Source organism: Prunus avium, chromosome 7 (genome assembly GCF_965620075.1).
Source record: "Prunus avium chromosome 7, drPruAviu1.hap1.1, whole genome shotgun sequence".
NCBI lineage: Eukaryota > Viridiplantae > Streptophyta > Magnoliopsida > Rosales > Rosaceae > Prunus > Prunus avium.
Genome location: NC_142290.1, coordinates 30074904 through 30098903, shown reverse-complemented (window position 1 = coordinate 30098903; position 24000 = coordinate 30074904). Strand labels below are relative to the sequence as shown.

General features: G+C 38.0%; 4 protein-coding genes across 6 annotated transcripts; 3 read left to right on the top strand and 1 right to left on the bottom strand.

Annotated features, from left to right (window-relative positions):
* The first annotated feature begins 261 nt into the window (after positions 1-261).
* On the top strand, positions 262-3907 carry LOC110753512 (wax ester synthase/diacylglycerol acyltransferase 7-like). 2 transcript variants are annotated; one of them, XM_088243933.1, is made up of 5 exons: positions 262-623; positions 783-1349; positions 2487-2834; positions 2998-3135; positions 3477-3907. In XM_088243933.1, the coding sequence occupies exons 1-5, from the start codon at positions 396-398 to the stop codon at positions 3627-3629; spliced, it is 1434 nt and encodes a 477-aa protein (XP_088100059.1). In that variant the 5' UTR covers positions 262-395; the 3' UTR covers positions 3630-3907. The 2 variants fall into 2 exon arrangements, with proteins under 2 accessions (XP_088100059.1, XP_021810113.2); XM_021954421.2 differs by having other exon boundaries at positions 291-623; positions 798-1349.
* A 3059-nt stretch (positions 3908-6966) lies between these two features.
* On the top strand, positions 6967-10070 carry HSFA3 (heat shock transcription factor A3). Its single transcript, XM_021954420.2, has 2 exons — positions 6967-7886; positions 8824-10070. The coding sequence occupies exons 1-2, from the start codon at positions 7386-7388 to the stop codon at positions 9925-9927; spliced, it is 1605 nt and encodes a 534-aa protein (XP_021810112.2). The 5' UTR covers positions 6967-7385; the 3' UTR covers positions 9928-10070.
* Positions 10071-11174: 1104 nt separating this feature from the next.
* Positions 11175-14249, bottom strand: LOC110753513 (Ribosomal RNA processing Brix domain protein). Its single transcript, XM_021954422.2, has 6 exons — positions 14093-14249; positions 13769-13972; positions 12556-12801; positions 12233-12472; positions 12081-12146; positions 11175-11804 (listed from the first exon to the last, which is right to left on the bottom strand). The coding sequence occupies exons 1-6, from the start codon at positions 14159-14161 to the stop codon at positions 11559-11561; spliced, it is 1071 nt and encodes a 356-aa protein (XP_021810114.1). The 5' UTR covers positions 14162-14249; the 3' UTR covers positions 11175-11558.
* Positions 14250-16096: 1847 nt separating this feature from the next.
* Positions 16097-23798, top strand: LOC110753514 (pre-mRNA cleavage complex 2 Pcf11-like protein). Of its 2 annotated transcripts, none has more exons than XM_021954424.2 (7): positions 16097-16863; positions 18755-18856; positions 19194-19451; positions 20146-20271; positions 20366-20821; positions 21114-23063; positions 23218-23798. In XM_021954424.2, the coding sequence occupies exons 1-7, from the start codon at positions 16483-16485 to the stop codon at positions 23230-23232; spliced, it is 3288 nt and encodes a 1095-aa protein (XP_021810116.1). In that variant the 5' UTR covers positions 16097-16482; the 3' UTR covers positions 23233-23798. The 2 variants fall into 2 exon arrangements, with proteins under 2 accessions (XP_021810116.1, XP_021810115.1); XM_021954423.2 differs by having other exon boundaries at positions 20357-20821.
* The last annotated feature ends 202 nt before the right edge of the window (positions 23799-24000 follow it).

Genomic DNA, 24000 nt, shown 5'->3' with positions numbered 1-24000 from the left:
CCCCCTATAATAACCACTGATTATAAGATAAACCTAGGACAACAACGTCGTGAGCATATCACTAAAGAAATTTTTTTTTCTTTCAATTTTTATAAATATAGTTATTTAATAGAATTTTGGACAAATCTGACAACACAAACTACTTTTGAGCACGAAAATTATCCTTGAGGACCATTAATGACACAAAAAACGTTAAAGACACAACTTAATAGTTTCGTTAACCTCATGTTTTGTGATAATAATTATAAAAACCCTTTAAAGAAAAAGGTTTAAATGACGTGGACATTTTTTCGGTTTAATGTTTAGCCACGTCCTCCATTTTAAGGACTAGTGGAAAACAAGTATCTATTCTATCCCTTCTTTTGTTAGTCACTCCTATAAATACGTGATAATCGATGTGCTATGAAGAAAGTATAATTTCAAGTACAAACACTATGGAGTTGGAGGAATTGGAAGAACAAGAGCCGGTGAGCCCAAATGGTCAGTACTTCAGTAGCAATGTGATATCTCTGTCGGTTCTTGCTGTTTGGGAAATTGAGATTCCAATCAATCCCGAGTTTCAAACAATATCGTTGCTTAAGAACGTCTTCCTCCCCATCAGCCCTCGTTTCTCCTCTATCATGGTATGCTCTCTCTCTCTCTCTCTCTCTCTCTCTCGTTGCTTAAAAAAATTACCATCCAATACTAATTATAGGACCCATGTCATCATGACAATAAATACTATATGACCCCGTGTGAATTCCAAGTTTTATGATAGACAAAGTTGAGAACTTGAGCAATAGTTTATTTGGAAACAGGTTGAAAATAATGGAAAGAAAGAGTGGAAAAGGGTGGAAGTGAAGCTAGAAGACCACGTTAAGACCCCTACTTTCCCTTCCGGCCTGTCGCTTGAATCATACGACAAGTATTTTGACGACTATATTTCAAAGCTATTAACAGAGAGATTTCCACAAGGCAAACCACTATGGGAAATTCATATTATCAACTACCCAACTAGCAATGCAGCTGCTAATGTAATCTTCAAGTTTCACCATGCGCTTGGAGACGGTTACTCTCTCATGGGTGCCCTGATTTCTTCCATGCAAAGGGCTGATAACCCTTCTCTTCCCTTAACTTTTCCTTCACGGCAGCGATCCGAATCAAAGAAAGAAAATTTTGTGACAAAAACTTTCTCAGGTTTCTGCAACACCATTTCAGACATGTGGTCGGGCACTTTAAAGACCATGAACGGAGATGTTCTAACACCAATCAGGTCTGGTAATGATGCAATTGAATTTCGGCCAGCAACTGTATCAACCATGACATTCCCCCTTGATCAAATCAAATCAATCAAGGACAAGCTTGGAGTGGTAAGATGAATCAACTATACTAGGATTTTGTCTGAGGAATATGCAATTATATTTCTCTCTCATACTTCATTTCCTTAAGGCACGGCCCGCTCTGACTTTAGAGTGGCCCCGTGTGAATTCCGTTCTGATTTTTTATAATAGAAATGTCACCTAGACTTATATCTCAATTTTAATTTGTCACCTTAAAGAAAAATTTAAGAAAAATGTCATTTTAATTTTTCAAACTCCATGATTTGTCATATGACTTTAACACCATCTAGTTTTCATCAATTTTTAAGTGTATTTTAGTCTTTCTATTTTCAAGAAGAAAAAAAAAAAAAGGAGAAAAAAGTGACCTCTCCCTTTCTCCCCCACCCCAACCCCACTGCCCCCAAAACACATCACACAGGACCCCTTCCCCTCTCTCTCTCTCTCTCTCTCTCTCTCTCTCTCTCTCTCTCTCTCTCTCTCTCTCTCTCTCTCTCTCTCTCTGAGCATGTATAAATTTTTTTATGGTGTTCATTGAGCATGGAAATGGAAAATTACCAAAAATAAAAAAGAAAAAGGAAAAGGTGGACTCGGTTTGGGTGGGCTAAGGAACTTTGTGTGTGGAGGGTAGGTATTTCATGATAGATAGAGAAGGAGGAAGGGGCTGTGAAGAGGGAAGAGGGAATGGATTTCAAGGTGAGCAGGGTTGGTTGGAGCTACTAAGTGGCGCACAGGGAAGGGGGAAGGTGTTAATTTTTTTTCTCCATTTTAATTGTTTAAAAGATATATAAAAAAATTTATAATAATTTTTCCATTTTCAAAATACCCTTGAAAATGGAAAGACTAAAATACCCGTAAAATGTATGAACAATTGAGTAGTGTTAAAGTCAAATGAAAAATCATGAATTTTGAAAAATTAAAGTGACATTTCTCTTTAAAAAAAAAATTTATGGTGGCAAATTGGATAAACCCAGGACGTTACATTCTAATTAGGAAATAAAAGCATCCTTATAGAGTTGGAAAAGCTGTGACCATTTAAGTGGGAAATAAAGTATTGTTTGAGTGGGAAGTCATTTAGGAAATAAAGAAATTATGCATTTCTGATATCAAACTAAATCTACTTATTCATTATATACAATGTAATTTACCTTTTCACTTACTATATTACAGACTGTAAATGATGTTCTGGCCGGGATGATCTTCTTCGGAAGTCGACTGTACATGCAAGAGATGAACCAAAGTTCAAGCAAAGCAGATTGTACAGCAATGGTGTTGCTCAACACAAGGATCATGGGGGATTATGTGCCAATTGAGGAGATGATCAAACCCAACAGCAAGACGCCATGGGGAAATCGTTTTACATTCATGCATGTACCCATACCCAAGTTAACTGAACTCTCAAATCCGCTGGACTTTATCTGGAACACACACAAAATAATAAAGAGAAAGAGAAACTCTTTAGCTGCTTATTTCAATAGTAGGCTTTTGGAGATTGTGCACAAATTTGGAAGCCATGAGGTTAGTAAATTTAAAGTGAAGACTACACTCTGAAATCTTTCAGCCACTGTGCCGGCACGGAACGACCTGATTAATTTGAACCTGTTCAATCTTCTTCGGAGCTCAAACTTAGAAATTTTTATTATTTAGTATTGGTAGTGTTAACATATTGCTAGTTTTGCAGGCATGCGGGAAATACATTCATCGCACATTGAAGAACACAAGCATGCTAATCTCAAATTTGATTGGACCTGTGGAACAAATGTCTTTGGCTAATCATCCAATAAAAGGTTTATACTTTTTGGTCGGCGGTGGACCTCTGGTATGTCACAGATTGTTATGAATCTTACGTAAAAATTTAACTCCTCCCTCCTATTTAGTCGGTGAAAATTTAACTCAATTGGTTAAGTTCTTTCACTTCCACCTATATAGGCAGACGTTTGAAGTCCCCATACACCCATCAAATATTTGTGCAAACCACCACTCCCCGAATCGTTTGTATAAATAAATAAATAAAAATTACTATAAATAGTTCAACAGTTTAAAAAATTAAGAATTAATGAACCTTCTTTTGTACTTTTCAAGTTCAATTTGTATTATTAATTTTTTCCATTACGAAATTTAGCAACTAATGTAACATTCCTTACATGGATGGATCTGTAGGGCTTTGAAATAACCATGGTAAGTTACATGGGAAAAGTGAGGGTCGCCTTCAAAATGGAAAAAGGTGTCATAGATCCACAAAAGTTGAAGTCGTGCATGGAAAATGCCTTGCAGATGATACTCAACGACTCGCACCAACATATATGTCGCTAAACATTTAAGATGCTGCACATGTCCAAGTTCCACCACTATTTAAAGTAAAAAGGCTTTACCCAAGGGGTTTGTTCTAGTGGATAAAAGTTGACTAGGTCCACAAATTCAGTAATGCCTCTGAGTACAATCCTTAGGGGGTCAGGGGTTCGAGTCCTGTAAAGAACCTCTTCGGGAGAGCTTTTCGTAAACAGCGACCCGTCTCGGAGTGGTAGCCCACTAACTACCATTTTGATGTAACTGGGAAAAAAATAATAATAAATAAAAGGCTTTATTTTCCAGCATTGTTGTTGAAAGAAACATAGTGCAAATTTGTTCTTTGAATATTTTTGTTTGGGTGATGAGGTGCTAAATCATGGAATAACTCAAATGCATGCAGTTTTTCTAGCGTATTTGTTGCTAAAAGTCGGAATAAGGGTGTGTAAGAATTTATTCAATTCAGTCCATCCAAATTGATCGATCTAATCCAATTCAATTTAAATCAGTTTTGATAATTTGGCAGATTGAATTAGATCCCTAATTTTCAAAGCTGATATGATTGGATCAGATGATGAATTTGCTTGTGAGAATCCAATCCACTCTAGTTACTTTCATGCTTATTTTACTCAAGTAGGTAATTGTAATTGAGAAAATCATTAACATTTTAAGTCATTTGATGGATTTCATAGTGTAGAATTCTATAGTGAGGACTTTATCTAAGGCTCTTAGATGAGGCCTTATCTTTTAATCGTTGAATCAAACTAACCACTGATCCAATGACTAATCAATTTCATCCAATAGTTAAGAGATAAGATCTTACTCTAGAACGACTCCTCCGCATTGACTAACTTGGGTTATAGCTCACGTGATTTTCAGCCCAACCTAACATAACCAGCCCACCCAAAAATAATAAAAACATTGACTAACAAACTACAACCACTTTTATACACCAAAATGCGTCGAACTTGATCTTCCCCACCAGATCATGAAAGTCTCAGCCAACAAACTGCAGCTGCTTTTGCGTAATCTGATAGTTACTCAAGGATAATGTACAATTCGAACAAAAAAAAATAGGGTAATGTACAATAAAAACCAATACCAATTACTGCAATCATTATTTATTTATTTATTTTTGTTACATTGGAGGAAAGAAACTCCACCACCACTGTGGGGCAAGAATTACTATTTCGGGATTTATGTGATGACTACAAGACTTTCTTTTTCAATTGTAGGTGCCCAGTCCAAAAAAAAACGAAAACTAGTCATTAAGGCTTACACATATAACGTTGGGCTTAAAAAGGCCGACAAGATCATCGGAAACAGTTTAAATAATATATGAATGGGGTCCAAAAAAAACATACAATCCAAATAACTAGATAATGTACATAAAAGGGGCACCAAATTGAGGACAACGGATCCGCTCTCAACTTCCAGGTTTTTTTTTTTCTGTGTTAACTTGCTAGAGGAGATCTGCTGTCCCAAAATTTAGTGTCCCCCCATGTCGCTGTTCCATTTAGTTGACATCTGTCCGTTTATTTAACCCTCAATTTAACACTGTTAATTTGGAAAAATATTTCAAAGTTAAAAACTTATAAGTAATTTAGATTATCGCTTGTATTAAAAAAAATAATTAAAAAAGAAAAGGAAAAAGTTAATATGTACGTTTTAGTATGGTTTAAGGGGTATACGTACGGGTTGGCCCAGGTTTGGTTCAATTCAATGAAATATGAAACTTTATTAGCGTAAAAATAGAACCAAACCACTCGAATTTATTTAATTTGATCGGTCCAAATGGATTGACAATGTGTTGCCCAGCTTTAATTTTGTTCTTTTCATCTATAGCCACTTAAACCATACGGAACCTGGTTACCCGCCTCTAGTTTTGATAATCCAGAATTGGATTTCTAACAGTATTTTGCCACCTCATGTGTTACATCAATCGGTATCTAATAATAAAAGTAAATAAAATAGACAAACTTTTGGTCTATCCGTTCACGTGTATTCCAATAGCCTTTAATATGTTGAAAACGTAAATGGTCCTTTATCATATAATAGTAATATATTAAGATGGGTTAATTTTAATTTAGTACCATAAACTTTTACCTTTAAAGCACATTTGCCCCTACATTATCAATTTTAAAGATTACGCACTCTAATGCTTTTCAATTTTTTGCAATATGATTCCGGTGTTAATTTCGACATCAAAATTTCGGTTAATTGTTTGCATGGCAGGCATGGGTCTCACCAATTCACTTATTTTGATATCAATTGAAGAGTATTTTCAAGTAATTGGTGTCTTCCAACTCATAAAGAACACATTACATGCATTAATACCGAATCATTTTTAAACAGAATACCTTTCAACTGACATTAAAAGAAGTGAATAGATGGGACCCAAGCAGGGACGAATCTAGTTATTGCGCTGTATGGGCTATAGCCCATGCCTTTTTAAAAAAAAATTCAATACCCATGTTCTCTCTGTCTCTTCTTTTCTGAGAGGAGCGATAGCATACTAAACTCACACACACTACACTGATGCTAGGACTCGAACCCAGGACCTTGCCTGAGGGAGTAAATACTCCAAACCACTACACTAGTGGGTCCTTTGCTCTCTGTCTCTTCTTTTACTCCTTTCTTTCTTCTTCTTTCTATGTCTTTTATTTTTTTGCCTTTCTCTTGTTTTTTTTTTCTTCTTTTCTCCATTTTTTTACGATTTAAATCTACTACGAATTGAGCTTTTTCCCACAGTTTCTTCTTCCTATTTCTTTTATTTTTTGGTTGCTTTTCTCTTGTTTTTTTTTCCCTTCGTTTCTCCTTTGTTTTTTTTTTCTCTCACATGTGTTGTAAAGTCCAACTTGGTGCGATATGGCCCTTACTATTGAAATTTTATGCGTGCGTAAGGTAAATTTAGCCCATGGAGTTTTGAAATCCTAGATTCGTCCCTGGACCCAAGCCTGTCACACAAGCAATTAACAAAAACTTTAACGATGAAGTTAACGCCGTAACCAGATTGTACAAAATTGAAAAGCTTAAGGTATGTAATTGTTAAAATTAAGAGAGTAGGGACAAATGTGCTTTAAAGTAAGAGTTTATAATACTAAATTGAAATTAACCCTAAATTTAATGCCAACAAAAGGAACCAAATAATTTTGACCGAAACAGTAACCAAACACGATGCCTGAGACGTCAGCACCTGTCGAAACCGTAGCCCGAAATCTAATAATGACGAAATCTCATCTCCTGATTGGTCCTCCCACTTAACTTCGTCCCCAAGTATTATACCCTGACCTACCAAATCATTTTCAAACTTACAACAATGCCAATCTCACGTCACCTAGTCCAGACAAAATATCGAGAGACAAATATCTCAGCTCGGCCGTGGGTCCCCGCCAAAACAGAACCACCATAACTGATTTTCAAAAAAGCGTAGCTCCAAGGAAACTACGCCCTCTCTTTCACTCTCTTTCTCTCTCTTTCTCAAGGTCGGTTGCTGAAACACTCTCAAATTGCAGGGAGCCCCACTTTCGTGTGACCCAAACTGAATGGCTCGGAGCTGGGATGACCAAGAAGGCGACTGTAACAGTGGCAAAACCTTCACCGCCTTTGAACGCTCTTTCGAGATTTTTATCGAACACCTTGTCGGCAAAACCTTTCTACCTTCTTATATACCGCTCCCCAAGCTCTCAATCCCCATTTTTCACCTGCCACACCCACCTCTCTCTCTCTCTCTCACCCAGAAGTCGGTTTGCTGCCATTTATAAATAGTATTAATTTCGTTATATGAACCCAAAAGACGAGAGCTACCCAAAGTCTCCACCTACTTCAGCTGAATTGGACCCGGAGAATATTGGGTTCTCACCGCTTCGACCCGAAATGTCAGAACCGTTGTTGGGTTCTCAGCCAATTCCTTCGTTTACTTCTCCTCTGATGGAATTTGAAGCCTTTTGTGCTCTAAACCCATCGGAGTCTTCTTGGTCCTCTGGTGCTTTCGAGTTTGATGAGAAAGCTCCGACTGCAACGTCGTCGTTTATGGACGCTGGTGGCGTGGAGCACGTGGCCGTCCCGCAGCCTCTTGAATGTCTACAGGACAGTCCGGTTCCACCGTTTCTGTCCAAGACTTTCGATCTGGTCGACGACCCGTCGCTTGATTCGATCATATCGTGGGGCTCCGGCGGCAACAGCTTCGTGGTGTGGGACCCATTGGAGTTTTCCAGGCTCATCTTGCCGAGGAATTTCAAGCACAACAACTTCTCAAGTTTTGTCCGGCAACTTAATACTTATGTGGGTATTTGCAGCCTGTATTGGCTGCCGCTATGATCTGTATGTAAATGTTGTTGTTTTGTTGTTCTCTTTTTTGTTTTTTTATTTGGTTTTGTTTCTTTTTTTCATGATGATGCTGTTTATCGTCTAAATTGGGTTTGATGAGTCTAATTCTGTAGAAATGTAGTCATGTAGCTGAGGCCATTGGTATTGTATTTTTTAAACTCACCATGTTAGACTTTGAAGGAGGTGATGGCTTTGTATCCCTAACTCCCAATTTTTTGTATTGAAGAGATTCATATGTAATTGACCAAAACTAAATAAAAGAGGGTTCATTTTCATGTAAACAGTTTCTTATCGTGAAATGCTTGGCAATTTGTTTGTCTTTTCCATTAATGGTTTACACAGGTGAAGTGATAGACATTTGTTCTTGATGATGATATGTATTATGGTTTCTATGGTTCTAGAAGATGTATGTGTTAGAATGATCTCTACCATTTTTTACCTTGAAGTTTGGATTTCTCAGGATAATATATAACAGTTTTGTAAGAATTGAATGTATCATGAAACTTAGTATAGAGAATCTAATGGGAATCATAAAGGTTCTTTCATTGATTCCGTAGTTAGGACTGGAGGCTTACTTGTATGAAAAGAACATCCTCGTCTTTTGCAGGTAGAATTCAGGTTCCTATTGTTCAGATCTCTCTATATTATCATCTCAACTGCTCCCCTCCTCCCAACCACCACTTGTTAATGCTTCAAGAAGCTTTTCTCTATTTGTTTTTGGTGATTTGCAGATTGCATAGCGAGGTTCAGCTCCTCATATGAATGAAAGTTGATGGATTCAAATTGTCTTGTGTGATCATTTGTGTACTACTTGAATAATTATATCTATCTTTTGATTTCGGTACTGTTTCGTTTCCATTCATTATTGAAATTCTTTGGGTACTGTGTTCAGGGGTTTCGCAAGGTTGATACAGATAAGTGGGAGTTTGCGAATGAAGCTTTCAAAAGGGGCAAAAGACAGTTGTTGAAGAAGATCCAGAGGCGCAAGTCACCTCAATCACTGCAGGTTGGGCCTTCTGCCGAAGCAGGGAGGCCCGGACTGGAAGGTGACATTGAGACTTTGAGGAAAGAGAGAAGTATGTTAATGCAGGAAGTTGGTGATTTGCAGCAGCGACAGCAGGGTACAGTTCACCATATGAAAGTAGTTAACGAGAGGCTTCAGTCTGCAGAGCAGAGACAGAAGCAGATGGTTTCTTTCTTGTCCAAGTTGCTTCAAAACCCAGCATTCTTAGCCCGCCTTCAACAGAAGACAGGACAGAAAGGTATAGACTCTCCAAGGATGAAGAGGAAATTTGTTAAGCAGCATCAGCATGAACTAGGTAAATCAGATTCTTGTATGCAAGGGCAGATTGTGAAGTACCAACCTGCTTGGAGAAATCACTCCGCAGTCCCAGATGTGAATCCAGTAGTTCCTATTGAACAATCTCCTGATAATCTTTCACAAGTTATGGCAGGAAAACTGGGTTTGGTTGCAGAAAGCAAGCCATATCAATTTGCGGATGTAGCATCAGATGAGTTAAATTTATCAGCTGAAACAGCAGTAACGCGAGGGTTTATCAAAACACCAGAGCAAGAAGGTGAAGGGGCGTCAAGCATGGGAGCTGAAGATCCATTTCAAAAAGGGAAGAGTGTTCTGAGGCCGCAACAGGAGGTTAATCCCGAGTATTATGTCTCTTTCCAGGAGGATTTTGGGAAGAATAAGATGTTTCCAGAACTTTTCTCTCCAGGGATCGATAGCATGATTAAACAAGAAGATATATGGAGCCTGGGTTTTGATGTCAGTGCTGGTATATCAAGTTCTAGCAATGAGTTATGGAGTAACCCGATCAACTATGATGTGCCAGAGATGGGAGTGACAAGCGAATTGTTAGATATCTGGGATATAGGTCCCCTGCATGCAGCAGGAGGGTCAGGCATTGATAAGTGGCCAGCTGATGAATCTTCATTTGATGAGCCTGATGGTCAAGCTGCCCAGCCGAAAGACGACAACATCTAAACGTATTGATCCATAGGGGCTGCATTTGCTTCTCCATTTGCTGCCCTTGCGGATCTTAGTCATTTTTAGTGCAGGGGTCTATTATTTGGACGATATATTAATGAATATATTCATTTGATATGAAAGTTCCATCCTTTCTTTATTATCAGCTTTTATTCCTTCATCTTTGATATCCATTCTGACTGTTCTTATTTATTTTATAGGTTGCATTCCTTTTAGTTCTAAGCTGCATTGATCTTATAGTCCTGTTGCTAACAGATAGTTTTGAGCTATGAACACTGCAGGTCTTAACCCTTGCGAAGGGCAGCGCATTTCTGTTGGGGAAACATGGTCATGCATGCTCAATTGCCCTTTCCAGCTCGAAAAATTCCAGCAAGATGAACTTATTTGATAGGTACAATAGATCGAAACTACTGGTTTAGTTTAGTCTGTTGAATGAATTTATTCTTATTCTTCTTTTGATTTCTTGGTTCGTGGGGATGTGGTTGCATGCTGGGGTGTGGTATAGCAGGTGGTGGTGTCATGGGGTAGAGAGCAAAGAGAAGAGAGAGAGCTGAGAGAAGAGAGAACGATCAGAGAGAGAAAGAGAGAGATCATTTTTTTATTTTTTTTGGTTTTTAATATTTTATTCATATTTTAATCAATTTAAAATTAAAATTTGAAAAATGTGGGACCCACAGTGCCACGTAGGCAACTAACAGAGATATCTAATAGAAACCCTAATGGCGGAATCACATTGTAACAAATTTAAAAGACTAGGGTATGTGATTGTTAAAATTGAAAATATAAGGACTAACGTGTCTTAAGAGTGTAACTACAGGGTACTAAACTGTAATTAACCCATTTTTTTCAGTTAAACAATCATGATTCAATAAAGGGAGGAGAGTCTGTTCAGACTTCAAAGTAAAATGCTTTTCTTTTTCGGGTGATAAGCCATATTCGTCGAGGGGCATGTGTGTCATATGCAGTTATACTTGTTCAAAGAGACGTTGGAGCAACTGTCAACCGCTCAGGCGTGGTTGAACGGTGAGCCTTGTATGGTATGGTGGTCCTCGGAATCACTCGGTTCGTTGTTTCTGGGATAAGCAAGAATATTTGTATTATTTGTATAGAGCTCAACCCTGAACAGGCGACCATTGGCATCAAAAATAGCAAAAACTCAGTTGAACAGTATTTTCTATTAATCCAACCATAGAATAGTTCGTATTCAGTTCAGTGTAGCGTAGCAAGCGAACATTTCTGAAATATGACTAACAAGAAAATAAAATAAGAAACATTAGGTAAATATATGTTTCAATAGCAAAGGAACGCTTCTCCGACAATTGCTGATGTGGTAAGTAATTGAAACTCAAGGGTGGGAAGAGCCTGGAAAATGGAACGATTAGCTCAACACTAAATTATACGGTGTCACTTTTGCACATGAAAATGATAACAACACAACAGATGTAACTCATGCTAGGCATGCAAAGTCAAACCTATGAAAGATGGGAAAGAACAAAATCCCTAGCTCCTTAGATCCCTACCACCTTTTGACTTCAACCCTTGCAAGCATTGGCCCAAAAGCAAAAGCCGATGCCAGCAAGAGAGTAAACGTGAATTGTTCCCAGCGCAGCCTGCTTATCCAAAAAGAATTACTCAGCACCCTCCTTCTGCCTTTTCGATGCATGCTCATTACCCTCCTCAGTCGTTCCAGCTTCACGGCGTTCCCTTTTAGCTTTTTTTGACTTCTTAGGCACAAGCATGTCTTGAACCTTTGGTGCACGCTCATTACTCTCGTGTTTCATTCTAGCCTCGCGGCGCTCCCTTTTAACTCCCTTGGTTTTGCTAGGCACAAATGTGTCTCCAACCTTTGTGTGATAATACACCGTGTCTCCAATCTACACACATAAATGTTGTTAACAAAAAAAGATTTACAAATATTAGACAAAAATATGAGACAAATGCCATCCAACAAGCCACCTTTGAAACGTCAGACATCCTTAACATCAGTGTACTGAGACCAAATTATGTATACTGAAACTTAAAAAGTCCTGCAGCTGTGTAGTGAGAAAGATGCAAAGCTTTCCACCACACATCTTTGCCCATGAGACCAAAGGGTAACGTTTTAGACAGGGTACTGCTGCTAAATGAAAGAATTTATTTTCGCCGTTTACCTTTTGGTTCGGGATGTTGATTTTCCCAACCTTGCCGCGCAGTGTGTCCTGTTTAATATTTTTGTCCTGGAAAGTAATAATAGGAATTGTGTTACAAGCATGTCAAAGGCAAAATAAACAAGAGAGATAAGAAGATGATTTAGAAATCAAACCTTCCTAGGCTGATTTTTGGCTTCTCTCATTGCTTCTTTCCTTAGGCTTTCATTAGGAAGACGATGCCGACGAACTACTAAATCCATGGAGGGGCCAACTTCAACAAGTTCCATTCTTGGAACTACTGTACCAGACTTTTTCAGTCGCAGTGCACAAAGAGTAAGGACCACTTTGTTTGAAGATATAGCTGTACATACATATACACGATCTAAACCAGCAAGATTTAATTTCTCTACAACCTGCACATATCATTTTTATGCATCTATTAATATCCCTCTAAAATTCAAAACCAAAGAATGTGCAATTGGCAGCAGAGATTAACCTCTCCTCGCAACAGATCAAGCAAAACTTCCTTCAAATGTTTCAGCTCTCCTGCGTTCTCAAATCCTTCTCCTATAAAGCAAACGAAAGGTTTCGACCCCACACGTGGTGCTAGTTTCTTGTCATATGTAAATGATTCCATGCGTTTATAATTTTCAACCCCAACCTCCACAAGATCATATATATGGTGATCATAAGTTCTCCCTATTACAAGATTGTCAGGCCGCTTCTTTGAGTGAGAACCAAACTGTATAATACGAGCAATGAAAAAAAATTTAAAAAACAGAAGTAGAGAAACGAGCATCATTGGCATTCCAAAATCTTGGATGAAGGTAAAAATGCTTTCAAATTTTAACTCTGACAAATAATCAAACAAGAACAATGTTCCCTGCATAAGCAATCAAAGCTCATCAAATTCTTGTGTGAAAGAGATGATAGAATTAATACGCAAGTTCATTCATATGCTCTTCTGTGTAAATGGCAATCTTTTATACAGAAAGCCAGAAAATCCACAGGTATCAGACACAAGCAGGCAGCTAAAGCAAAGATAAAAGACAATTCAAAATTTCATTTAATCCCATAAAGTACGATTATTTTCTTTGCAGTTACATTTTTTGGTTAATATCTGTGTTACTCTACTTTCTTGTCATGAAAGTTTTCCTAACAAAATTATTCTCTTTACAATACAAATACTTTCATGGGTGCTTTGCTTTTATTCTATATTCTTTTACGAATTCAGAGTCTGCAATTTCCAAACATGCCTAAAACTAGTTGGTTCACGTACCAAATCCATCACAACTGTCACAAGAATAAAAGAGGCAGGTCCATATTAGAAACATAAACTGAGAAGAACTCCACAAATTCCATGCTACAAGTAATAGCAATCAATTTGAGAATGGATTGTACAATAAAAATAAGCACCATCACAAGCCAAATTCGAGAGAACAGCAAAATCAATACACTACACAACACACACACACACACACACACACACACACACACACACAAACAGTCACTGCTCAAATAAAGAAATAGAAAGCGTGCATCATCTTCCAAAAAACATTCATTAATAGTAACAATTAAGAAAGTAAAATTAAACAAATGCTACAACACTATCAAAACGGAATTATCCCCCATAACTCAAAATAGAAAACACTTGCATAATACATATATATGGTGGGAGAAGCAAAAATCTGAGTTGGTTTTGTACTCACAACGAAAATGCTGCAATCGGTTTTTTGAGAAAAGAACTCGAGGGAAGTGTCACCGCCACTTTCAAAAGGGCTAATATCCTCATTCCTGCGGCTGAATTTCACAGCACTGTCCTTCTTCAAATGATAAAGGTCAGACAATACTGAATTCACCACATTGCTCGTCTTTCTGCCGTGAAGTATAAGCGTCTTCTTCCCGGTCTCAACCTTCAAATTATCAAAAACCCAATTGAAAAAACAATAACAAAGTTGAAAAGATCTTAACTTTCGCTTTTGGACATGGGAAATTTTTTATTTTCCAGAGAAACAAACACATATGGAACTTACGATCTTGGGGGCGCGTTTCTCTAGCTCCCTTCTGGCCTTTCCTTTCTGTGGAGTTTTCACTGTCAACATGGTTGGCTGCAAACAGTAAAACCTCTGAAAAACCAGTTGCAGAAGTTGGAAGGGAAGCTAGGGTTTTATTCCAAAGACCGACTATGGACTGATGCCTTTAGGGTTTTGTGGGCCCATTCTGGACTTTGAACATTTGCTGCTGTTCCCGGCCTTTTTTGGGCCCACCCAATTTTTCGTTTTGAAACCCAACCCAAGCCCAAACTCCTTCATTTTTTGTCTATTCCATAATCCATTCATGCTTTTTAATAATTTACTAACGAACTATTTTTTCTAAAAAAGGGACGCAGATGGCCTCCAATTTTTAAATATTTTGTTAATTCCAGTTTTGGAATATTATAAAGCAAATCACAATTATATGTGTGTGATGTGATGGAGATTATGTGATTGAATCACATAGAGATGATGAGATAAAAATTGGAATTTGTATTTATCTATCATATTGTTGCGGCATATCCTTTAGTCACGTGCAAGTGGTGCACACACACGCATGCATATGCCCCTCAACCATTATCCAACAAAAATTTATAATAGAATATATGAGGAAGTGGTTTGACTTTATCAAAGCAATTGTAATCGTCCGTTTGGTTTAAGTTCCATCTCCTCCTCATACGTTTAAATAGTTTAGAATATCACTATATAAAAATAAAGAAGTTTCTTATTGAATTATTACATACAAATACTGCACATAATCCATTGTGATTAAACCCATAACACTTTATTTTATTTTATTTTATAGAACAAGCATAATTTCATTGAAGTAGGGCCAAATACAATATATTTCAATAAGAATATACCCTAAATGAAAGTTCTTGCATATAAATTTTGGACAAAGTAAATGCAGCAAGACAGTGAACAATAAACATGGAAATATCAAACTCATCTCATTGAAAGTTGAAAACTAGAGGATCAATAAGACTCATGGCAGAACCCAATTCTTCAGAGATCATGGTAAAACCAACATATTTTGCAATAATAGGGAATCAGAGGCACCAAAAGTGTAAGGACCTTACCGCTCAATATTCACTTGGCTAGAGAATACCACAATACCTTTAACATCCCACATGATCCCACAACACCCATTAATGAAAGATCCACCTAGATCTGACAACTTCACCTCCATAACAACCAATCCAAAAAGACTGGTGAAAACCTAGTACAAAATTGAAGAGAAACAAAATCCAGCACAAAACTGAGAGGAAAAATCTCTCTACAACATGACAAAGGAGAAAGGCACCTATTTTATTAGGCGAAGAGGTTGATTCTAGGTAAAACCCCTAAACCAAAAGGGTTTTAGAAGAGAGAGGGGCAACCCATGGGACCTTAAGAAATTCTTCTTAGACAAAAGAGTATCCCCCTTGTTTGTTTTATAATTTTTTCAACGGTTTCAGATCACACATTATAGTGTTCTAATTTTCTTCATCTCAATATTGTCATACATCCGTGATGCATTCGTTTAGTTGATTCATTACCACATTGTCATATGGACATGTAAAAAGGTTTTACTTTCTTTGTATGATTATAAGTTTGAAGGCGAACACTAATCATATTATCATTTTGTTAAAGAAAAAAAAACTCACACTTTAAATGCACTATTTTTTCTGAGTGCCAATTATAACTAGAGAAAAAAAAAACTCTTATTATAATTATTTTTTAATTTATTATTAAAATTGCTTGAGGTTTTAGAGAGGGCTTTTGTTAATTTATATTTAAAAAAATTGGCAATGCACTGTTAAAATAAAGATTTTATAATGAAATATAATATTATAGCAGAATTATACAGTTAATACTTGCCCATCAAACAAAATCGATCAACAAAAAATAATGAAAAGCAAAAGCAGTTAGAACCAGAAAGAAAAATAAAAAGAAAAAACTGTTAGCAAGAAAAAATAATAATAAAAAAGCCCTCGTTTCATCCTCGATTCATGAAAGGTCCTTTTTTTTTTTTGGGGTCCCTTTTCTTCTTCTTGTCTTAAAAACGGACATTCGCTATATATTTCTATCACAGAGGTAGACACACTCCTCTACATCGCCTTGTTCTTAATCTAACCCTAAATCCCAATTCCCCAAGCTTGTAATCCCAATAAATCCCCAAACTTTAGCGCCAAATTGTCTAGTTTGGTTAAATTTTGTATAATTGTAATAAGAATCAGGGTTTATATTGATTCTCCATGTACTTAGGGTTGTTTTTAATTTATTGTCATTTTGATAGCTAGGCCCTTGCGTTGTTAGCAGTATATGTTTTTTGGATTGAATTTTTGTAGATGACTGATTTGTAATCGTAGATTAGATTTAGGGTTAGGGTTTTCATTTCTAAGAGTGCGATGGAAATGGAGAGCTCGCGTAGGCCGTTTACCAGATCGACTGAACCAGTGAAGAAGCCCCGATTGGCCGACGACCGGGGCCTGAACCCGAACTCGAACCCAAATGGTCGAGCTTTCGCGCAAAGACCCGGTGTAGCTAACCCAGTGCTGTCAAGGTTCAGAGTGAGCGATAGAGACTCGGAGAGCAATGACGCGAGTCGCGGCGGGGGCTATGTGCCGCAGCCACTGCAGCATCAGGAGCTTGTGAGCCAGTACAAGACGGCGTTGGCGGAGCTCACCTTCAATTCAAAGCCCATAATCACTAATTTGACGATAATTGCTGGGGAGAGCGTCCATGCTGCGAAGGCGATCGCGGCCACTGTATGCGGCAACATTATTGAGGTGAAACCCAGCTTTACACTGTGTATGTAGCTGTATTTGTGTTTAATATTTTGGTTATGGCGCCAGTTTTTTGAATTCGTGTTGTACAAATGCAAAAAGGAAATGGAGGTGGAAAAGGAGAATTAAAATGGTGCCAGTGCTCGCTCTTATGCATGTCATGTTATGCCAATGATTTAGTGAAAAAAGTGGTTTTGTTAGATCCTTGTGCTTGTCTTGGATGTGAACTATTTATGTGCTCAAAAAGTTGTGGTTTGGTTCTAAAATTAGCTCAATCCGGGTTTTTTGTTTTTGTTTTTTATTTATATTTCTTGAAGCAAATACAAAGCTTCATGATAAGTGTGGTGTTCAAGTGTTGACCCTGAAAGGGAATGTTTGTATTCATCAGTGAAGCCATGGAAGTAATGAGCTGGTGTATCCCAGTTCAATCTTTTATTGTTCCAGTATGATATTGAATTGAGTGTTCGGCTACAACTTGCTTCGGTCAGGCCTTGGACATTGTAATCAATATCTTTTGTTGACATTCCCCCAGTTTAACAGGTTCCAATTTATGGTCTTCTGGTTGTCTCTGCCAAATTTGTTTACCATTGCACGCGAATGAGGCTGCATTTGTACTGAATAGCTGCATGAGAAGGGTTTCGACATTTGTGGAATGAGTTGTAGCAGATTTTGAACCAAATAAATAAATTACATCCTTATGGTTATGGATTTACACGGAAAACCTCTGCATGCTGTTTTGTGGTTTCGTTTTCTGCCTTTTTATTTTTGTTTTGTTTTTTCACAACAACAATGCAGCACTTCAAAAGAGTGTAAAACCACTTTCTTTCATGGCCTAATAGATGCCTCTATGTTTAGTAAACCCACATGAGATGTTATGGTTGTGTATGATAACCTTATGCCTTTAGATCTCTGGGGATTTTGTTTACACCTGATGATAATCTCCTGCAAGAGGTTGACAGCTGATCTCTACTGGTGCAAGATCTCATATGGTTTTTCTTTGTGGTGTTTTCCTTGAGATACTGATCCTCTAATGGTAATTAAAGATTGTAATATTGATAAAGCAGACAATACATACAAACCTCTTATTTTGTTAAGAAAAAACTGAAGGGATGGTGCCAATTTCATTCATATTCTTACATTTGAAAGGAGGGCATATTTGAGTCATTATTGTGGTTGCCACTAATTCATAGGATGTTCCATTACATTATACCTTGAAGTCAATCAATTGTTTCCCAATGTCTTCTTGTTTGTTTAAACTCTTTTTAGCCAGATAGATTTATATCGTTAGTCTTGAATTGTTCTCAATTAAGCTTCTGCTACCGCACATTCCCATTCTAGCTTAAGTTGTCTCATGATTATCTGGTGTCTGGAGATGTGTCTTTAGATATTATATTATGCAGGAGTGGCAGAGTGCTGGGTGTGTTGTTACTTAGTTAATTGTCAATGATCTTGCTAGGTAAAGACTTGAATCCTTGTGAGACAGAAATTGGAGTGAGAGACAAGTTATTTGAAGGAAACATGAGAAACAAGTCACATAAGATGAATCACTTGTTCAAGAAAGGACTTGAAGAATTACTAAGGGAAATATCTTCAATGTGGCATGCACCTCTAGGCCTTGGTTCAGCTGCCAAGTAGCTGGGTGGGGAGGGGATGTATATTAGTTCTTGCTGCACAATGGGCTAGTTTAGAAGTGACAGTAGCTGCAGATGTGTTGCTTCTGATATCTTTTAAATGGATTTGAAGAGCCTATACTGGAACATCTTATCCTTCCCCTTTCCCTTCTCATTCGGGAAGCATTTTGGTGTTAGGCCATTGGTTTATCAGTCACTTATTTGTTCAAACAATATTGGCTGTAACTAGTGTTTCGTATCTAATTGTAGAAAGTAATTTGCAGGTTTCTAGTGAGCAGAAGTTACCATCACTTTATCTTTTGGACAGTATTGTAAAGAATATCGGAAGGGATTACATAAAATATTTTGCTGCCAGACTCCCTGAGGTTAGATTTCTGTTCTTCGTGATGCCTCTCATTTCTCAGCATGCTTTTTCTGGTTATGTAAAGCATCTTCTTTATTTCTTGACATGTAACAATGTCTGAATGAACATTGAATACACAACATATTAAGTTTGAGGATTAACTAATGGCAATCAGGATTAAATTATCTTTGATATCCCCTGGTGTTCATTGCTTACCAATTACATTGTTTCTTTCAAATAAAATGATGTTTTTCTGCACGACGTGTCATTACTACCCCCGTGTGTCACAACCCACGATAGGCTTGACTCATTAGTTACTTTGTAGTGAAAAGTTTTTTTTCCCTTTTTTGCACTTCTAGGTGTTTTGCAAGGCATATAGGCAGGTTGAACCTAATGTACATCAAAGCATGCGCCATCTTTTTGGAACATGGAAGGGAGTATTCCCTGCTCAGACACTTCAGATGATCGAGAAAGAACTTGGGTTTGCTTCAGCAGCAAATGGTTCATCCTCTGGAGCTGCAACATCAAGACTAGATTCCCAGTCGCCACGACCGGCACATAGCATTCATGTGAATCCCAAATATTTGGAAAGGCAACGTCTTCAGCAACCAACAAGGGTAAGTGGAGTTCAAGTTAATTATGGATGTGGATTACCATCTATTGAATTCTGACCTCCTAGGATTAATTGTAAGCATGTGAAGTGACATGGATGCATGTCTTTCATCTTCCTTGCTTTATTTTCTACCATTTAGTGGTGGTTTGTTAAAATTATGCATACAAAAATATTATTAGCAGAATACGACTGTGATGAGCTTTTTTTCACTGGGCGTGAAATTACTAAAATGTAACAGTATTTAGCCATGTGGAAATTATAAGTGAATTTTAGAATCATCTTATATCAGATTTCAAAATTTCTGTATTGGTCTTTGTTTTCAGAGTGTTTATGAACAAAAGATTCGCTTTTATTCTTATATTTTAGAGTGATCTTATACTTTCCAGTAGCATTTTGATCCTATACCCGATGATTTTTATCTGAGAATAGATTCTGTTTTCATGTGAAGACTAGCCATTTTTCTGGGTCATTGGAGTCATTTACTCCATGCAACCTTGATTTTACCATCACATTAATTTCGAAGAGATGAGTGGTTTTACTTATTTAATAACCTTCCTATAATATCTGCTGAATTAGGTTTTCATGCTTCTGGAATTCTTTCTTCTCTAATTTTCATTTAGAAACTGAAGTTAGAATTGAAGTTATATGTGATATATTAATTATTATTATTATTATTTTCTGCTGGTTTTGGTATGAAGGCAAAAGGAATGGCCAGTGACTTTTCTGGGGCTATGGCAAACTCAATTGATGATGCAGAGAGGCCAGACAGAGTAGCAAGTCTCAGTGCTGGACGACCGTGGGTTGATCCTACTGTTAAAATGCATGTATGTGAAGTACATGTTGATTTATGTGTGTACTATTTTCCTTTTTATTCTTTCTGTAGTTTCATGATATGGTTAACGTTTGCAGAATATGCAGCGTTCTAATACAGATGCACTAAGTGAGCGTGTTCATGAGAAGAACATCGGCGCTGAATATGGAGAATATGAATATGGTTCTGATCTTCCAAGGAGTTCAAACTTAGGAATTGGAAGAATTGGTGGGAAGATTACCGAGCAAGGAAATGATAAACCTTGGTATGGTGGTGGCAGCAGTGTTGCAGAATCAATATCCAGTCAAAGAAATGGTTTTAACATCAAGCATGGACTTACAAATTACTCAGCACCTAAATCTGCAAATGCTGATCCTCGTCTGAAGACAGCACCGGCCATTGCAAGTCGAAGCAGCGGTGTGCTTTCTAGTAGCTGGAAGAATTCCGAGGAAGAGGAGTTCAAATGGGATGATATGAACTCAAGGTTAACAGATCATGGTCCCCCCGATATTTCTAGTAACTCAACAAAAGATCGCTGGACTTCTGATGATTCAGAAAAATTGGTAAGCTCCAATGGTTTTTACTGGTTGAAAATTGGACCCTGAGATTCTCTCACCCTACTGGTTCAAATGTTAATTTCTCAGTGATACCGATACAAGAACTAATGCAAGGACTGGTTTCTTTGATGCTTCATTTCATTATAGATGGCTAGCCAATTCCTATAAAAGTTTACTTGATACTTAAATAGTTATCAGGCTGATGCCTGTTGGGTGCACAAACTCTGACCGTCTCTTAAATATTAAGAATATTTTTTCTTCCAAAAGTTTTATTGATTGACATTGTCTATATGGACAGGGGTTTGGAGGCCACTTTCGTAAACCAAAAGGTGCAAATGACTTTGCAACAACAGTTGATCTGGATACGTCTGCTGATCCTACTGAACATAATGACCTATCTGCTCTTGGGCACCGGATGTCATCACCTTGGCCGTTACCGGACTCTCACGGTGTGGATGGGCTGACTCCTAGTGGCACTCCTGTGATTAGTTCAGTTCATTCAGAGCGTTATGCTTCAAGTTTAAGTGGGCTATCAACAAGTGGAGATTCTTCTGTAGCTAGGCTGGGAAGTCGAGCACAGGTAGCGTCTTCTCGTATTGGAGCCTCAAGTTTCGGGTTTGGTGCAACATCAGGGCCTGCTGTAGCTGTGGGGAAACAGAAGCAGCTTCAGTCTGTGAAAGCTGCATCACCATCTGGACAGTCACTGGTGCACCAGCATTCTCCCTCACCTACATCAACAGTACATCATCTTCATCATCATTTGCAAAGTTTAGTTGAACAAGACTATCTTGAATCCCCATCCCTTCCTCCTCCTGATTTAAAAGTATCTCAACTTTTGGGAAAGTCAGAATTAGGATTGCATAACCACTATACTGAGGACTCTGCGCCTATCCCAACTCCCAATGTCCGGCTGGGTAGCTTAGCAAAATCACGGCCACAAGATTTGCATTCTTCATCTTCATCAATTAAGAATCCCTCTTTGCCACAGTTGTCTACTTATGTAACTCCCTCAACGGCTGGCATTTCTATACCAGATCATTCAAATCTCCTTGCTGCAGAAACTTCAGGACAATCAAGCACAAGTAGTTTGTTGGCTGCTGTTATGAAGACCGGAATTCTTTCTGACAAATCAATTACTGGTAGCCTACCCAGTTTGAATCTTCAGGACATGGGACAAATTCAATCACAATCAGGTGTTCAGCCCCCCTTGCCAAGTGGACCTCCCCCTACCCAGGTTGCGCTCCCAGGGTCCAAGGTCGCATCAGCACCTTCATCAAGTCACCTTTCCCGTGAGAACTCACCAACTTCCTCAAATATTTCACTGAAGAAGGTAGGACATCCGCCACTTCCACCTAGCCAACCCCTCTCTTCTTCTCTTGAGGGTACTGCATCAGCGAATGCTTTAACTGTGGTGAATAATGCCTCAGATCCGATTTCAAACCTTCTAAGCTCTTTAGTTGCAAAGGGTTTGATATCTGCATCAAAGTCGGAGTCACCCACCCCTGTGGCATCCCAAATGCCGAATGAACTGCAAAACCAGAGCGTATCTACATCTGTCACCAGTTCCGTGTCAGTATCTCCAGTTTCAGCTTCTCCAAGTCTTCCTGTTTCATCTCGAACTGATGATGTATCTCTCGCTGAACCTGTTGCTAAAACCTCTGCTGCCTTACATCAATCCAGCAAGATAGAAACAAGAAATCCCATTGGCATCGAGTTTAAGCCAGATAAAATCCGAGAATTCCATCCGTCTGTGATCGAGGAACTTTTTGATGACCTTCCACATAAGTGCAGCATATGCGGCCTTAAGCTCAAACTTAAAGAACGGCTTGAGAGACACTTGGAGTGGCATGCGTTGAAAACTCCTGAATCCAATGGTTCAGTTAAGGCATCAAGGAGGTGGTATGCAGATTCAACCAACTGGGTTGCTGGAAAGGCAGGACCTCCTTTAGGACCTGAAGACAACATGTCAATAGATAAGCCTAGCAAGACAATGGACAATGGTGAGCCCATGGTTCCAGCCGATGAAAGTCAATGTGTATGTGTTATATGTGGTGATATTTTTGAAGATCTTTACTGTCAAGAAAGGGATGAATGGATGTTCAAAGGAGCTTCATACTTGAGCATTCCATATGGGGTTGGTGATTTGGGAACTACAGAGGAGAGTGTTGTGAAAGGTCCCATTGTTCATGCAAATTGTATAGCAGAAAATTCACTCTCTGATTTGGGGCTGGCCAGCCGTATTAAATTGGTAAGCTTTTGTTAATTAAATATATGGGAAAAATGGATGTCAAAGTCCAATGCCCAAGGTGTTGCCAGCATTTTGTTAAATGATTTGTAATTCCTGGTCTTCTGGTTTGATCTCAATTGTAGATGATAAGATGTTACCTCTTTCTCTTTGGCAGGAAAAGGATGTCTAGTGCTCCAAGCTGAAAACATCAAACCATCACCATGCATTATGAACTTCTGAGGGAAATCCAGGTTTATGTTAGTGTATTTTAGATGTGAATCTTCACTCCTAATTTTGTTGTGCCACAAAATGGTGGTGAGAGCCTTCTACTAGTTCATCTTTTTTTTCTTTTCTTTTTTCCTCTCCTTTTTGTTTAATTCATAGTTCGAGAGGAAAAGAAATACATCTATATGCCAGATAGTTTGCATCTCAATGATTTCTCTTATGTGGTTGATGTTTTGCTATATTTGCTCTGTTTTTTACTTTTGATGTTGCAAAACAAGGAAAAACACTTCTGATCCTCCGAACCGGATCCTTCCAGCTTCACAATTGGCAAGTGGTTGTGGCCCTTGTGGGATGCCTCTGTATCAATATGACATCATTGGAGTGGAGCATCTATTTTTATTTTCTTTTCTTTTCTTTTCAATGTTATCTTTTCCAATAGTTGTGGTTATAGCATTGTGAGTTGAATATTTTCTACTTTCGATGTTTCTGGAAAGATAATGGATACTGTTATATATTGGCATGTTCATCTTTTCCCTCCGTTTACTTAAACCTCGTGCACCTAATGCATTTGTGAATATGTTTCATGACTTCATTGTGCAACTCTTTCCCCTCCCTTTTGTAGTTTGTTTCATAATTTTCTTGTGCACCTGAATTCTGAAGGAACTAATCGTACAGGCAAAATGACGGTCCTCATCAATCATTAATTCTTTTTCTGCGCCAGATCAATGATTGA

Bases quoted from the DNA above. Each gene is read 5' to 3' on its own strand.
- LOC110753513 (XM_021954422.2), bottom strand. From the start codon at position 14,161: ATGTTGACAGTGAAAACTCCACAGAAAGGAAAGGCCAGAAGGGAGCTA. The intron at 13,973-14,092 runs GTAAGTTCCATA...GATAATTTGAAG, and splicing joins AGAAACGCGCCCCCAAGATC to GTTGAGACCGGGAAGAAGAC. The intron at 11,805-12,080 runs GTAAACGGCGAA...TTATGTGTGTAG, and splicing joins TCAACATCCCGAACCAAAAG to ATTGGAGACACGGTGTATTA.
- LOC110753514 (XM_021954423.2), top strand. From the start codon at position 16,483: ATGGAAATGGAGAGCTCGCGTAGGCCGTTTACCAGATCGACTGAACCA. The intron at 16,864-18,754 runs GTGAAACCCAGC...AGTAATTTGCAG, and splicing joins TATGCGGCAACATTATTGAG to GTTTCTAGTGAGCAGAAGTT. The intron at 20,272-20,356 runs GTATGTGAAGTA...TAACGTTTGCAG, and splicing joins ATCCTACTGTTAAAATGCAT to AATATGCAGCGTTCTAATAC.
- LOC110753512 (XM_088243933.1), top strand. From the start codon at position 396: ATGTGCTATGAAGAAAGTATAATTTCAAGTACAAACACTATGGAGTTG. The intron at 1,350-2,486 runs GTAAGATGAATC...ACTATATTACAG, and splicing joins TCAAGGACAAGCTTGGAGTG to ACTGTAAATGATGTTCTGGC. The intron at 3,136-3,476 runs GTATGTCACAGA...ATGGATCTGTAG, and splicing joins TGGTCGGCGGTGGACCTCTG to GGCTTTGAAATAACCATGGT.
- HSFA3 (XM_021954420.2), top strand. From the start codon at position 7,386: ATGAACCCAAAAGACGAGAGCTACCCAAAGTCTCCACCTACTTCAGCT. The intron at 7,887-8,823 runs GTGGGTATTTGC...TACTGTGTTCAG, and splicing joins TCCGGCAACTTAATACTTAT to GGGTTTCGCAAGGTTGATAC.